Here is a 17,072-nt window from a genome sequence, read left to right as displayed (position 1 = left end):
CACCCTTCTTAAAGTTAAAATGATGAATAGCACTCCCGGAGGCCTCCTGGATTTAACAGCACTTACACATGGCACTCATTCTGTTTGAGCTGATGTCATCATACAGTAGGTACTGCTCTTCCTCTACTTTTTTCTTGCTCTTTGGGGTGCAATACTGCGAGACACAGACTGACCCTTTTCTCTTTAGCAATCAACCAGTTCCAAAATTTCCGGGGTAATTCTTTAGCTTTAAATGAAAGAGAAAATGGAGGACTGAACTTGGCAGGCATCTTAAAACACACACTTCCCTTCACTAACAGACTGGAGCGAGGCTGGCAAAATCAAGCACGAGAGAGCAAGTTGGAAAATGTTGATCACGCTCTTACACGAGGTCCAGAAGGTCAATATCACCTATGAATGGCAGCTGTTCAGCTACCTCCATGTGACTGATCACTCTGAAACTCTCATGTCTAATCTAACTGGCTGATGGCAACACATGAAAGAAACGTTCCCCAAACCTCCTTTCCATTTATACAATGCCATGGTCAGTTCTGGCACCATTCCCTAATCCTACCTCAGGTGGTTCTGGAAAGCAAGCATTGGCTCCCCAGTGGTTCCAAACCTGTTGGTTATTGAACCAAAAGCTCAGTGATGTCCTCCTTACCGCAAAAAGTTCTCAAAGAAATCTAGCCAGATTGACAGGAAGAGAGACAGATGCCAAAGCTGTCAGGAAGCAGCCTCTGTCTTCACAGAGTCCAACTTTCTGTGACTTTATGCACATGGTACAGGTGGTGCTTCAATCCTACTGGACGACTTTCAAGGACGGTTGGCTGAGCAGATGTGCCTGTAATACCAAACTCAGAGGCAGAGAAGAACTACTACAAATGATGTTAAAAGCAGCTTGTTCCTGCATACACAGCGAAAACTGACAGCAGCGGGCCTCTGAAGAATGTGTACATTACGACAGACACCCCTATTTTTCTTTTCACTCAGCAGATAAGAGGTAGCACACAGCTGAGACCAGTTCTGTGGATTTATGAGGGAATGAATGAAGGGATAGGTTTGATGTCACAGATGCATGCTGGGATTGGGTAAACAGACCAAGACATTTCCTGTGCCCAGGTCAGGTAGGCAAAATGGAGTGATGAAATGAACATGAATGTCAAGCATAAAGGAACTCCACCACTTGGGCACAGTACACACACACATTGGGTTACACCACTTCATGAAGCACCCACATCACATGCTTTAGTGCCAAGCTCACACAAGCGTTAGTTTTGTTAGCTATTATCGCGACACTGCTGCGTTAACCAGACCCAAACACTTACACTGGCCGCGTTCTCTGAGCCGTCGGCCCTGTGGCCCTGATTCAAAACAACAAGAGGAAACTTGTGAACACACGACTGAGGGTCTGTAAATATGTGTGTGGTCTAAACTGGCTTTAGAGAGGAGTGTAACTTCTAAAACATCTTCCTGCTTGCTATAGTTTGAAAACAACTAAAAGTTCCAAAAAACACCAATGACTTAAGCAGGAATTGAGCAGGGCTCGAAAAGAAAATTGGCTTAATTTGAATTCTTCACTTTAATGAAACCAGAATGATTTTGGAAGTCTGAGGTAATAGACTTAAGGACTTCAAATTAAATTCTTTTTTTTGTACTTAATTGAAAAGCAAAAAGAAGTAGACGAGTGTTTACCCTTTGGCTGGGCGATGGGCAAAAATGCAAATTCTATATATTTTTTCCCCCCATATTGAACAATAACGATAAAATTTCAACATAAGTTGTTAATGCTTCCAGCAATGGGCATTGCTAGGCCTATCTTAGGGGGGCTGTAGCCCTCCTTTATTTCTACTCAGCCCCCCTAAAACTTTTGCGTTTAGCTCAGAAACTGTACACTAGAAAACTGTAGAAGAAAACGGCGGCAGAATTCAGATCCTCCCCCTCTTGTTTTCCATTTGATCAGCAAACCACAGCCGTGGGCGGTGACGCCCCATTCACACAGGGCTTTAGCGTCAACGCTTGACTGAAGGCGTGTCTGAAGTTGGGGCTACAACGATCGTCATAGCAGCATCAGCCAATAAAATTCAGTTAGCAAAAGGCCACTGTCTTGCTGGTGTATTTGCATACAGCGATCTGATTGGCTGACGCTTCTGTTGGCGCTTGAAAAGTTGAGCTAGTCCCAACTTCTGCAGCAAGCAACGCCTCTGAAGCGGCGCCAACGGATCCACATTGCAGTTCGGCAACGCCTGACGTCACCACGAAGCGTTGATGCTGACGTGAGAGAACGAGGTGTGTGTTTATCGATAAATTGTGATATCATCTGCTTATTTGCAGTTCTTTGATACAAATAACCTTGCATCACCTGTATCCCAATGTCACAGAGGAGCAGTCGGGTTTTCTCTGCGTTCACCTCATCAGCACAGCCCTTTCCTCCAGCAAGAACTATAACTCTTAAAGAACATTTCGCTATTTTTATTTCTAAATGAACTACCAATTTTAAACACTTTACAGTTCGTGTGGCATTAACTACACCATACAGTCTTGCACAGAAAGGATTAAACAGTGACAGAAGCATTTAGAGAATGTACTCGTCACTGACTGAGATAGACACATCACGTATTGTCTAGTATTGAAAAAAACTTAATTATTATTATTATTATTCAGATCGTGAAATATGTGAATTAGCCTGTAAGTTTGAAACTATACATTTATATGTATGCCATTTGATTAGAAAAGTGGCAGTTTGTTTATTAGTTTATTTAATACTGGCCTGATTTGGCCAGTAACATTCTGTACACTGGCCCGAGGGTCTCGCGTCATAGACGTGGTGTAAAATTCAGCAAAAAAAAAAGAACAAAACCATGCCAACAAAAGCCACACAAACTTTTTAACCCCTAGGCAAAGAAAAAAAACAGCTACCCCATGAGGATATCAAGGCCTGTAAAGCCACAAAAACGCACCAGTTCATATAGTAGTAAATGGTTTACTCAGAGTAGTCAACTAGAAATAGCCTACTCGTGCTTTCAAGCATTTTACCACCAAAAAAAAAAGACACTTCACCTTTAAAATGTAGGGCTTCATTTAGGCTGACACATTTGCAGGTAGATGAAATTCCTCTCATCCTCCACTGCTGTCACACCCTGGTTTATCTATCTAGGACACTTCCAATTTACAGGAGCGTTTTGTCAAGCGCTGCAGCACCGTCTGACAGAAGCTTCTCTCTCATGCGCCCGTCACAAGGTTGTTCTCATATCAGCGGTGAGCAGGTCTCACAAATTTCAGCTCATCAAGTTTTAGTACACCATTTTTTGTAATCTTGAGGAACAGGAAGACTTTAAACTTGAGGGAAGACTGAAAACTGGCTCTAAAGTCAGACACATTTACTTCACCTGAATCAGAACTCTGATTTGATTTGTAATGAAGCATTTTGTGTGAAAGGAAGTGAGAGAAAGGGAAAGGGGTCGCACCTGCCGTTGCTGATCTGTGGTGGAGAGTGTCTGGAGTGGTCTGAGGGTTCGGAGCGGCGGTCTGGAGAACGAGAGCGGCTGCTCCTCTTCCGGTCGTGGGATCGGTTGGAATGATCAGAGGCCACGGAGTGGATGTCTGAAATATCTAACAAAGAGATTCAATTAATGCACTGTATTAAAATTGTTGCTACTGTGTTTTTTTTAAAGGGTTGACTTGTTCCAAACCAGTCCAAGCTTTTTGTTATGCCCAACAAAATAAGATATATATATTTTTTATGACCTTTTCAGGGTTTTCACCTTTATTGGATAGTACAACAGAAGGAATTGACAGGAAAGTGTGGAGAGCAGAGAGAGGGAAAGTATCGGCACAGGACCGAGGTGGGTATCGAACTTGGGTCACCGTGAGCACCAAAGTGCATGTGTCGATGCATTTTCCACTGAGACATTGGCACAGACAAATAAAATATTTTGAAGAATGTTACTACTGACTTCCACGATATTTGTTTTTCGTACTTTTTTTAAAAATATCTTTTTAGTGTTCAACAGAAAAAGGAAAAAATCATAAAGGTATGGAACAACCTTTTCATTTTTGTGCGAAGTTCAGTCATTTACCTTTTTTTTTTTTTAAATTGTCATTTCGAATATGTTCAAGTTTCAGTTTTAACACTATTTGCTCGGTTTAGTTTATTTTTAGTTTAACAGACTTTAACTTTAACAACTTTATTTTAACTTATAAGAGGTTCACTCATTTTTATTTCAGAAAACAATGTTTTAAGATTTAAGTTTACTTTATAATCTAATACTGTTTCAATTTTAGCTAACAATATTTAAAACAAGAAAAAAATTATTTGCTACACATCTTGCAAAACTAAATAAAATACATACAGTTGAAGTCAGAATTATTATCCCATCTTTGAATTTTTTTCTTTTTTAAATATTTCCCAAATGATGTTTAACAGAGAAAGGAAATTTTCACAGTATGTCTGATAATATTTTTTCTTCTAAAGAAAGTCTTATTTGTTTTATTTCGGCTAGAATAAAAGCAGATTTATATTTTTAAAAACCATTTTAGGGTCAAAATTATTAGCCCCTTTAAGCTATATATTTTTTTCGATAGTCTACAGAACAAACCATCATTAAACAATGACTTGCCTAATTACCCTAACCTGCCTAGTTAACCTAATTAACCTAGTTAAGCCTTTAAATGTCACTTTAAGCTGTATAGAAGTGTCTTAATAAATATCTAGTCAAATATAATTTACTGTCATCATGGCAAATATAAAATAAATCAGTTATTAGAGATGAGTTATTAAAACTATTATGTGTAGAAATGTGCTGGAAAAAATCTGCTCTCCGTTAAACAGAAATTGGGGGGAAAAATAAACAGGGGCTAACAGCTGAAGTCAGAATTGTATCTTTTGAACAAAATCGAACATTTTCAATGGAAAATATAAAATTAAAATACAACACTAAAATCAGAGTTTTTGCAGGTTTCACCAAGTTGAATTAAAAAATTTAAGACATTAAGACAATTACAATTTAAATTTTAGTCTTATACAGAGCTAAATGCTAAGATTTTTTTCAAATAGCCCAGGCAGAAAAGATTTTTATTTGCCCAATCAAAAAAAAAACTATAATTTAATTATATAATAATAATGACAATTTGAAAAATTTAATAATTTAGATACTTCTTAGCTAAATATTTTAATATTGTGCAAAAACAAGCAAGCTCTGGTTGCATCCAACATAAAACTTTCTTTAAAATAAAAAAGAAATGCTTCAAAAGTTTTAAAAACTATAATAAACTAAATCTATGCACAACAATCTGTCTAGGTCGGTGTCCTACTGTACATACATGGAGCACTTTTAAACAAACGGTATTGTTAGGAAAATTCATTCATTCATTTATTCATTCATTCATTCATTCATTTCCTTTTTTGCTTAGTCCCTTAGGCCACAGCAGAATGAACCGCCAACCTTTCCAGCACATGTTTTACGCAGCGGATGCCCTTTCAGCTGCCACCCAGCACTGGGAAACACCCATTTACTCTCATTCTCACACATACACTACGGACAATTTAGCCTACCCAATTTACCTATACAACATGTCTTTGGACACCCGGAGGAAACCCACGCTGACATAGAAATGCCAACTGACCCCGCCGAGGTTCGAACCAGTGACCTTCTTGCTGTGAGGTGATCATGCTACTCACTGTGCCACCGTGACACCCTTGTAAGGAAAATACTAGTTAAAATGATCTTTCCAAATAAAAAGGTTTAAAGTTTTACTCAGATGGATTGTTGATTATTATATGGGTGTTAATGGACAGAATGGGTAGCAATACATGAACAAAGAAAAATTAAGACCTGTTAAAAAACATTTAAGACATACAACACAATTTTTCAGTAGATTCGAGAATTTAAATTTAAGACATTTAAAACTTTAAGACCCCGCGGACACCCTGATAATTCCTGAGTTTTATATTAAATGTTATATGATTGAAAATCTTATATTATATCTGTCCAGTATGTATATTTTATATTTTGGTACCACTTTAGCATAAGAACCAATTATCATTATTTACTAGTAGCTTAGTAATAGTGCCTATTATTAATATATATTGTCTGTTTATAAGTTATCAATAAGTTTATTTTATGCATAATCTTATTGTAAATCCCTAATCCTACCCAATATTACCTTAACTGCTAGTTAGCAGAAGGTCAGGAGTTTATTGAGCTTAATGTCATAGTTATTGTTTTATTAATAGCAAGAATTGTTCCTTAAAATAAAGTGTGACCCAATTTTTATAATATTTTTTCATTGTTACAGCTAGCTGGTTGTGTTTAGATGTGTTTCACTGGAGGAGAAAAAAAACAAATAATGGCAACATGTTATAACAGTAGAAATGCTGAACTCATATTTTCATGATTTACCTACAGAATACTAACTATTGGGTGTGTCTCCGTCAGCACCCTTGTTTAATAGTCAGCGCACTGATCAGCCATTTTGAGTGCTGTTCTCAATCGCAAAATTCTTCCAGTACACTCAAACTTTTGCGCCCTGAAATATCGCACAATGTACTGTGCACTCAGAAATCTCATAGTTCGGATCACATTATAGAGTTTGAGTCACAGATCAGACCATTTTTCAGATCAGCAAAAAAGGGGAGAAGACAGAGGTTGTTTGCTTTCCATTTATTAGAAAAACAGTACTGCAAGACACTTTTGGTTTTAACAAACAGAACTTAGAACCTGTAATTTTACTGCAAATAAAAATCTATAAATAAACAGGTAATAAAAAAGTTAAATATTCAATACTGAGAATGAACGTTGCTAGTGTTGATGATAATGCTAAATGTAGAATTGTAACATTATAATCTTATACAACAACTCATATTTATTTCGTCTCATTTTCAATGATTCAACAACTCACTCCTAACAACTTAGTTTCAATAATGATGTATCCTTTTTGCTGAATTTTTCAGTGATATTTTTAAATGGCTGGTCATTACACCTTTCCTTTTTGCATTAAATGGTCATTTTAATCTTTAACAAACATCAGTGTTTATATTTGAACTATGAACTGTTCCCCCAGTATTTCTGTGTTGTTTGATTATTTGTAACTTTGCAATTTAGTAATTGAATAGAGAAAAAAAAACAATCAAATCAAGCAAAAAATTAATAAATAAATAAAAAGAGCAAATCAGGATCATTTAGAATTTAGTTTGCGTGGGTATTGTGATCCCGATCTTTTACTGATTAATTGTGCAGCTCACACTGAATGCATTAAAGCAGGCTAAACAAGCAGTGACAGAAGACAACTCTAATAACCTAAGAAAGCATTTAGGTGCCTCCACAACTACTTCCCGTAAATATATTTTACAAGGAAGTCAAAATCTCTTCATGCGTGTGTTTGGAATGACGAGGGAGACAAGCTCTCTGCAATCATTACAAAAGTTGGATTCATCTACAAGTAAAAAAACATTTTATTTTAACATGTTTTTAATCCGGGGACCGCATTCACGCAAACCATGAATTGTGATCATCTAGATCACGAATCAACTATGATCCGTTACACAAATATTTAGCTAAAGTTACTATATTATTATGATTAGTTCGGCTGTCAATTATAAATGTCAGTTTTGATAACGTATAATCAGGATATTCTCATATCACACACAATGTGTCTCCAGGTGTAGTGAACCAACTTCATCAGTGGCCTTAATAGTGCCCAAATCTGTGTGTGACCTACTGATGAACGACCTCTGAAGCTAGGGTGCTGATCGAAACAGCCATAAGGCTCCACTATCATGCGTTATAAGAAAAAAAAAAACGAAGCTAAACCGCATTGGGGTGACACGGTGGCACCACGCCACAGCAAGAAAGTCACTGATTCGAGCCTCGGTCGGGTCAGTTGCATTTCTGTGTGGAGTTTGCATGTTCTCCCCATGTTGGCATGGGTTTCCTTCAGGTGCTCCGGTTTCCCCCACAGTCAAAAGACATGCGGTATAGGCAAATTGGGTAGGCTAATTTGACCGTAGTGTATGAGTGTGTATGGATGTTTTCCAGTGATGGGTTGCAGCTGGGAGGGCATCCGCTGCGTAAAAAAATGCTGGAGAGATGAATCGGTAGGCCATGATGGATAAGGGGTGAGAGGGAATTTGGCCAGGACACCGGGGTTACACCTCTAATCTTTTACGAGAAGTGCCATGGGATTTTTAATGACCACAGAGAGTCAGGACCTAGGCTTAACGTATCATCCAAAAGACTGGGACTTAGCCAAAAAGAAATTGAATGAATGAATGAATAAACAATCCGCATTGGAGACTCTCTCACCATCTCTGTCCGAGGCATTAGCAGAAGGTATGCTGTCGTCCAGATCGGGGATGTTCAGCAGCGTCGCCCGCTCGTCTCTCTGCACCACCATCTTCAGCTTTCCCTTTGACCTCTCGATCAGCTTCTTAGCATCGATCAGGGACAAATTCTCTGTTACCGTGCCATTAATCTACATGAAGAGTAAATAAAGTCCGAGTAAAATCCGTCACTCTAGGTCGGCGCTCATCACTTGTCTTGCTCCATCTGTCTGCGCTCTCCAACAGGTGTTTTGAGTGCTCTTACCTTAAGCACCACGTCTCCCTCTTGGATGTTTCCGTCTCGGGCTGCCAGGCTCTCGGGGGAAATGTCCTTCACGAAGATGTGGCTGGCCAGGCGAAGCCCGTATTCTGCTTACAGAGTAAACCGCAGAAACACATGCAGCATGTTAGCATATGTTAGTCAGCAGCGCCACTCATTTTTTCTGACGGAAACCTGTTTTCTGGCTTTAAAACTGCGCACATGCCACTACTAGATTACTTATTTAGTAGTGATGTGGGGGTCGGATTCTGATTGGCTAGCAATGCATGTTTAGATCACAGCAAATCAGTTTGATCGCAGATTATGGACCCTATCATACACCCGGCGTAATAAGGCGCAAGACGTATTTGGCGCGATTTGTTGCTATTTTCAGACCAGCGCAACTGTAATTTTCAGTTTATTCACAACAATTTGCATTAGTATAATCTTATTACTATTAACAGTATCATTTATTTTATGCATATTTATATACATTGAAATAAAACAAGTTCAGATTTGTCCTCCTGTCGGGTTTCGGAGACGTGCATCAATATGCAAGACATGCTGCTTAATATTAGATTAAGGTACTATGCATCAGTCTGGGGCATAAGATTAGGACGTGTATTTGGAAATAACTCAGTTTTTATTACCACACTTTGTTATTATTCTTCGTTTATTTAATTGCTGGTAATTAGAACTGAATTTAGAAATAGTTTTGAAACAAATCTTTGTGCTTTAACTAATTAAAATATGTAGGCTTATAGATGTCTTCAGTGGAATGCATACATCGTTTCCTTAACCACGAAAGCTAAGAAGTAAAAAGTAAAAGTAAAGAGAAAGTAAGAGGCCGAATGGAGGAGGCTCGTTCTTTATCCTTCTGCAGATGGTCTGTTTAACAGTTTTTTCGCTAGTGAAGTAGTTAAAGCAATCTTCTTTTGTGCAAAGAAAACACATCTTTATGATGAAATGATACATCTTTCTGAGAAAAAACAAACTCTTTTAAAAGCACTTGAGGGTGAGTACATTTTCATTTGTGGGTGCACTATCCCTTTAAGATTTCAGCAACTTGTGTAGTATTTCCATTTTTTTTTTATTATACGTTTTTATAAATTATTATAGGAGTTTTAGTTACATCATTACATCAAGGTAAACAAAACAAATGACAAATAAACCACATTAATCTCAGAACAATAATAAATAAATAAATATGCTGCCTAAAAGTTAAAAAACGAAAAACATTAAAATCTAGAAGTTAATGTATATGATTTTATATATTTTTATTGTTGTTTTTAACTTCAGTCTTCTATTATCTATTTAGGTCACACTTCAGTTTATGATACAAATCTCACTTTTAACAAGAGATTAGCTTTGCCTTAGCTTCAATCAGTGTAAAGGGAAATTACTTTTCAAAGTAATCCATTACAATATTGAGTTACTCGCCAAAAAAGTAATTAGTTACATTATGTAGTTACTTTTCATGGAAAGTAACGAGTTACCTTATCTTAGAGTTACTTCTTTATACCTGCCTGAGGCTTGATCTCTTTCAGAACTTATTTTTATTTATTTATTTTTTTAATAGAGGAGCTCTGCATTTAACAGCACACTGTATAACCCACACCTTCATTTCCCCTTAAAAAAAAAAAAAAATTATACCTGATGTCACCTTCTGAGAACTTCCTGACGCCATACATGCTGTAAATACAGATTAATGAAAGTTGAAAGCAATACGTTTGCTACTTTTGTATTTTTGTCTTATTAGTCCAGTAAAATCACAGTCCATTGAGATTATAATCCTCTTTTCTTCCATGTTTTCAGAATTATGAGAATACTTCCGTCACAGAAATGAAATGCATAGCTCTGCCCTCCGGTTTCTGTCTGTTCCGGCAAGGAGCTCATTTTGAAACATGATTATACTCATTTTAATTGAAATATTTTTTAAAAGCAAATTAAATTATCTAAAGATTAACTCAAGTTACATTAAAAAAAAAAAGTAACTTAAATATTAATACTTTTTTTAAGTACTATGTTACTTGTTACTTAGAAAAGTAATATTATTACATAACTTGTGTTACTTGTAATGTGTTTCCCCCAAGACTGGCCTCAAAGTATTAATGTGTTGCTTATTAATGATTATTAAGGTAGAGATTGGGTTAAAGTATTAGGTAGGATTAGAAATGAAGAGTTCAGATGCAAAACCCTCTAAATCCATCAGACCTCTTTTCTTGTAAATAAGCATTTTCAATCAGGCTTCTCTGATTAGGTTCAGAAGTTTCATTTTATATGTAATGATAAGGTTATTAGCTGGTAAATAAAATACCTTTTTCCAAAAAATGTCACTTTAGACAATTCTTTGTTTTTCAACAAGGTAGATTTTCTTCTGCGTCAAAACTTGCTAAATCCACTTGTGCTTTTTTAGCAAAAAACTCTAAATCCACCTTTCGAGACAAGACAGTGTAACTAGCTGAAAATCACTAAAGATGCGATTAGAAATTATTTTACCAAACATAAAACACATCACACAAACCAACTGAAATACATAAATCTGTTAAATAGGTGGCGGTTCATTCCGCTGTGGTGACCCCTGATAAACCAGGGAAAAAGCAGAAGGAAAATAGATGAATGAATGAAATCTGTAAAGAAAGTGCATCGTTCAATAACATCACAACTGACATGAATTAAATCTTAGCAATCTGTTGTCCTTTCTGATATTTGTAAACATTGCAAACATTGTAAGCTAAGCTAGGTAGATTCAAATAATGTAGTGTAAAACATCATGAAACATCTGTGCATTGTCCTTTAATATAAAAAGCTAATCAGACGTATAAGTAATATGAAGTAGGCTAATATAAATGTAGAGTTTTATACACTATACTTATCTTAAAAAAAAAAAAAAGCTTAATTAGCAAATTAAACACAAGGTAGACCTACTGGGTAAAAGGGGGCTCTCAGACACTTTTAGAAGCTGTCATTTATTAATTCATTGATTCTCTCCATACTTAAAGTCTTGGTCCCGTGTTTATCCTTATGGCATACATGCGGGATAAAAGAACGCCATCTTAACTCTTTCGTGAGATGGAGTTGCCGTTCAATGTATAGTAAATCGGGCTCATTCAAAGTAGCGTCACTACACAAAAAACATTATGAATGCATGTTACACTTCCGACTATACATTGTGTTTACTTTTACTTATAATGCAGAGAGTTTTGAGGTAAGGAACGTCTTCATTTGCCATTCACTGACAGTCCTACGGTCTCATCCAGTTCATTAAACTACATCTTTTAAAATCAAAATCGAAATAAAACAGTCTCCTCATAAAAGCCGGCGCATCAGCACGCTGATCCATTGAAAACATGATTCGATTCGTGCTTCTGATTGGTTCTCGAGACATAGCGGCTTTTACTGTCAAAGGCAAGTGGTGTTTAGCAGCTTTTGTCAACAAACTGTTATTTCTGAATGCGCTGGGATTTAGATGATGAGAAGCAAATCTATTTGTTGATGATGTAGTAGGTGCCTAAAGCATTCGCTCAATCTCATTATCTCATTTTTGGAAGTGACGTTTATCGGCTTTTGCATCTGAACTCTTCAAATATTGAATAAGTTCATGCAGAATTTTTGCTTTATATCTTTAAATAAACAGCCTTACATCATCTTAATATTAAGCCACTAGTTAATTGGGAGAATTGGTCCTCTTGATCAATTTGAATAGTCAAGTTACCTTACTTACTTTCTATAGCGTTTTACAATAGTGGATTTTGGATAGTGTCACATCATTAAAGCTTTACCTCCATTTAGTTTTTATTATTTTATGATCAAGTTAAACTAAATAAAACAATTTCTTTACAATGAGCTGACATAAAATCTTCGCTATTTGACAGGATTAACAACTACTTACTGATAATAGATGTAAAAGCTGTCAGATTGATGAATATTGTTTAATATGTTAACTGCGCTATTTTGATCATGTGCACAGAGCACCGCAGCTATAGTTAGTACATTTACATTTAGTCATTTGGCGTTGTAATTTAGTCCAAAGCAACTTACGATCGAGGAGACATTTAGCAAATCAACACGAAGAGGCAATACCCACAACAAGTGCTGATTATACAAAGGAACTGTTAGTGCTAGTGTAAGTCAGTAAAGGGCAGAGTAATCGAAGCAGCCATGTTCACCTTCATTCTTGCGGGATTTGACGAGTGTGACTTTGGCTGGCCGTGGGGGGAGGTTGGAGGACACAGAGTGGCGGTCCGAGCGCGGGGACAGACTCCTCTCTCTGGAGCCGCTGCGCTCTCTGTCCCGCTCCCTCCTCCCACTCAGCCTGTCGCCTCTGCCGCTCCTCCGTCCCGAGGCTCCTCCACCTCCGCCGCCGCCTCCACCTCCACTGTAGGCGCTGGGTCCGCTTCGCGCGCTCCGGGACTCGTAGATCTCATCCTCGTAGCTGTCGTCGTCCTCGTCATGCTCTGACATAGTCTCGCGTTCACCCGGCCGGCCTGACGGGATCTGCACCTTACGCTTTCTCCTGATGGTCTGAATCGGAAACGATAATCAGCGACAATCTTTATGTCTTTGAAAATCTAAAGTCTGATATCTTATTATTCTTGTCATTTAATTTCATCTTAAGATATATTTTCGTTTGGTATTTTACATATGCAACTTTCCCCACTCAAATGTTTCCTGCTATTTTGATTCTACTTTGCATGCTATCGTTCAGTCTAGGGCTGGGCGATTTTTCCGATTTTTCCGATTAATTCGAATTTACGTTTTCAGACGATTTAATTTTGAATCAAATCGTGAAATCGCAATTTTTTTCAAAAATATATTTAATACATTACAATGGAACCAATGCGCTTTGGTTCACTCTCTTTATGAAGCAGGAAGCACACCAGAAGCGCCTTTCGGCGACCCGCCGCGCAACACAATGCAGCGCAATGGATTTTAGAATTCTAAACCGGTTTCTATACACACACACCGGCGCCGCCCAGCCACGATTCATGAAGTAGTTCATATTTCAGCCGTGCCATCTGATTAGTTTTATGTTAAATATCATGCGAAGGTGCGCGTTTGGTGTGTGATAGTTTAAACTCATGTGCGCGCCGTGTCGTGACGCTTCTGGTGTGCGACCTGCTTGACTGCCTGTTAAAGTAAGAAGTCATGTAGGATTTTACTTGTTGCATTAGTCCGAGTCACATCTGTGTGGATTGTCAAGACATATTCCCTCATCAAGTCGATAAACTCGATCTCAACATGTATAAAGGACGTAAAAGCCTGCCATGTGAAAAAACGCGCCAATCTTTTGGTTTGAACACGAGCAGAGGCGGGGGCCTGTAGCAATGAAAATGAAAGTACCCGCCCTCATGACGTCATTTAGCGGACCTAGTTGAAAACCAGACAGATCAGGCATCATAATACACAGAGTGGAGCAAAGTGCATCAAATGATCGGTATTTAAAAGGGGGAAAAGAAAAATAGATTAAATATATTATTTTATATTAAACACACATCTGGTACTTGTATTTGCTCCTGCTATACTACCACAACTTCACACGTTGGGTTAAATTAGGCTTTACAGTTTCCATGTTCAGTCCTTTTCTTCCACTTTATCTTTTTAAGAAAAAGGCAGCAGCATTACAACCTGTCATTCAATCAGAAGACAAAGTCAAAGCTGAGCTGACAGCCAATCTTTCCTAGGCTCAGCAAAACTTGCGAAAAATACTACTATGCCTGCACATGCAATATTTACACAAATATTTCTTATTCAAATCTTCAGCAACGATATTTAACTCGTAAATTTGTTTTACATTTATTTACACCTTGACCGATTTTTGTATGACATGGCCATTAAAAATACAATGTTCCTTAACCAGATGGTTTTTCAAGTTACTTTCAAAGAGAGTGTTACTTCAGTCATGTTGTTGTAATGTTTTGAGAAGACTAGTAACACAATAAAAAAAAAAAAAAAAAAATCGAAATCGTGAATCGGTCAAACTATAAAAAAAACCTAGTTTTTTTTTTTTTGCCAAATCGCCCAGCCCTAGTTCAGTCATATGCTAATTTGACACATTAGGAATGATGTACTGTTTGCCATACTATTTGCCATATCTCATACTAAAAAGACCTACTATTTTTGCATTCTTGCCACTTTTGCGGAGCTGCTGCACTGCGTAAGCGTGATCCACATTGTCCATGGAGACGGCGTTGACCATCACCACTCTGTCATTCTCCCTGCCGAGGGCAAAAAGAGCAGAAAACAGTAAGCAAAAGTGCCACTCCAACTGACTCAACGCCTGATCAGCAGCTCTGTGCACTCATGCGTTCACACACCATAACACACTCACAAGCAGCTTTCAGACAAACGCATGACAAAACCCATCAACTAGACAATGCTGTGTTACACAGTATAATCAGCTGATTACATCTTTGGGTGCTTTCACATCTGTAGTCCGCTTCATTTGGTCCGGACCAAGAGCAATAAACGATACATTCTTGGGGTCTTTGGGTCGTTTTCACACCACACTGATTGCTTTGGTCCCAACCAGATGAAAAGAACCAAAATGCACTCATCTGACAAAATCCACTCATTGGCCAGATGTTGTTAAATGAATTGCCTGAACTGCTTTTCGATTGGTCAGAATTCACGTGCGGGAAAATGCCAATGGAACTCTCGCAAGTAAACAAACCGGCAGACACAAAATGTCGCTGGAGATACAAGTGTGTTGGCTGATCATATCCCCTGCTCATAGTATACTACATAGTTTGTATACATCACTTTAGACAAATTATACATTGAGAATGAAGTCACTTCGGGAGGAGAAGTGAATTAATTCTGCTAAACTGCGACATGGTCATCTTGCAGTAATATTACCAACGATCAATTCAATTAATGTTTTTCCCTCTCTCTCTCTCTGTTGGTAAAACGCTGCCAACAAATATTTTTCCTCCACATCCCATAATGCACAGCGCATCGGCCTACGGCAGCTGGATTAGTCCACAAAGGTGCAGTATTGTTTGCGGTTGGGTCTGTTTTAGTTCAGATCATATTCTCACCACAAACAAACCGCTCCAGGGTTAATCTGAAAGCGTAACGAGACCACCTCTTCAAGAAGGTCTCTGTACGCTTTTTTGGTCCGATTTTGGTGTCTACTATAGTATGATTGCTGCATACACCTCTCTAAATGAACCGCACCAAGAGGGAAAACAAACTAGTGATATTCAACCGAACTAAATAAGGCAGGTGTGAAAGCACCCTTTGCGTAAAATTGTGTCAAACAATTAAAGCATTGTGAAAAAGAAAGAAAAAACTCTGTATTTGTCAATAAATTGTCAAAACTAAAAAATAAACCTGAAACTGAATTTAAATTCATTTTCTTTTAATACAAATCCAAATTTGTAATATGTATATTTTTTTTAATGAATGGTTCATAAAGATGTTCATGTTTATGACTCCATAAAGAATCAAATGATAATAATAATCCACGTTAAGATACAAACTTTTTTTTTTACACTTTATATATTTATATAGTTAAAGTCAAAATTATTAGCACCCAATTCAATTTTTTTTCTTTTTTAAATATTTCCCAAATGATGTTTAACAGAGCAAGGAACTTTTCACAGTATGTCTGATAATGTTTTTTTGTATTTAGAAAGTCTTATCTGTTTTATATCAGCTAGAATAAAAGCAGTTTTAAATTTTTTAAAAACATTTTAAGGTCAAAATTATTAGCCCCTTTAATCTAGATTTTTTTCACTAGTCTACAGAACAAACCATCATTACACAATAACTTTCCTAATTACCCTAACCTGCCTAGTTAACCTAATTAACCTAGTTAAGCCTTTAAATGTCACTTTAAGCTGTATAGAAGTGTCTTGAAAAATGTCTAGTCAAATATTATTTACTGTCATCATGGCAAAGATAAAATAAATCAGTTATTAGAGATGAGTTATTAAAATGATTATGTTTAGAAATGTGTTGAAAAAATCTTCTCTCCGTAAAACAGAAATTAGGGGAAAAATAAACATGTGGTCTAATAATTCAGGGGGGCTAATAATTCTGACTTCAACTGTGTATATATGTATATATATGTATATATATATATATATATATATATATATATATATATATATATATATATATATATATATATATATATATATATATTTCTTTATCTAATCAGATTAAAAAAAAAACATTGAGATCAAGATCTCATTTACAAGGGTGACCTGGCCAACAGGTCTGCAACACACGACTTTTATATTTTATATTATATTTAATGAATATTGTGTCTGACTTTATCATGAGCTTGGAGGACTGCATCCATACATCTCTACAATGACTCAAATCACTTATTAAAGTCATCTGGAATGGCAAAGAAAGCGTTCCTGCAGGACTCCCAGAGTTCATCAAGAGTCTTTGAATTCATCTTCAATGCCTCCTCCTCATCTTACCCCAAGACATGCTCAATAATGTTCATGCCTGGTGACTGGGCTGGCCAATCCTGGAGCACCTTGACCTTCTCTGCCT

The 17,072-nt window shown here is 37.1% G+C and overlaps 2 protein-coding genes across 53 annotated transcripts in view; one reads left to right on the top strand and one right to left on the bottom strand.

The window, feature by feature from the left end:
* tjp1b (tight junction protein 1b) overlaps positions 1–17,072 on the bottom strand; it is a 200,306-nt gene that overhangs the window by 42,036 nt on the left and 141,198 nt on the right. For 14 of the 51 annotated variants that reach the window (XM_087310924.1, XM_087310926.1, XM_087310932.1 and 11 more), the window contains 5 exons: positions 14,674–14,776; positions 12,728–13,082; positions 8,565–8,671; positions 8,283–8,451; positions 3,447–3,591 (listed from right to left, as the gene is read on the bottom strand). In XM_087310924.1, the coding sequence (XP_087167050.1) occupies positions 3,447–3,591; positions 8,283–8,451; positions 8,565–8,671; positions 12,728–13,082; positions 14,674–14,776 (879 nt within the window). 51 annotated transcript variants of the gene reach the window in all.
* cops2 (COP9 signalosome subunit 2) overlaps positions 1–17,072 on the top strand; it is a 218,010-nt gene that overhangs the window by 167,824 nt on the left and 33,114 nt on the right. The gene's annotated exons all lie outside the window — the stretch shown is intronic.

This window comes from Danio rerio, chromosome 25 (genome assembly GCF_052040795.2).
Source record: "Danio rerio strain M-AB ecotype USA chromosome 25, GRCz13ab, whole genome shotgun sequence".
Classification (NCBI taxonomy): domain Eukaryota; kingdom Metazoa; phylum Chordata; class Actinopteri; order Cypriniformes; family Danionidae; genus Danio; species Danio rerio.
This window is presented reverse-complemented; position numbering and strand designations above follow the sequence as displayed.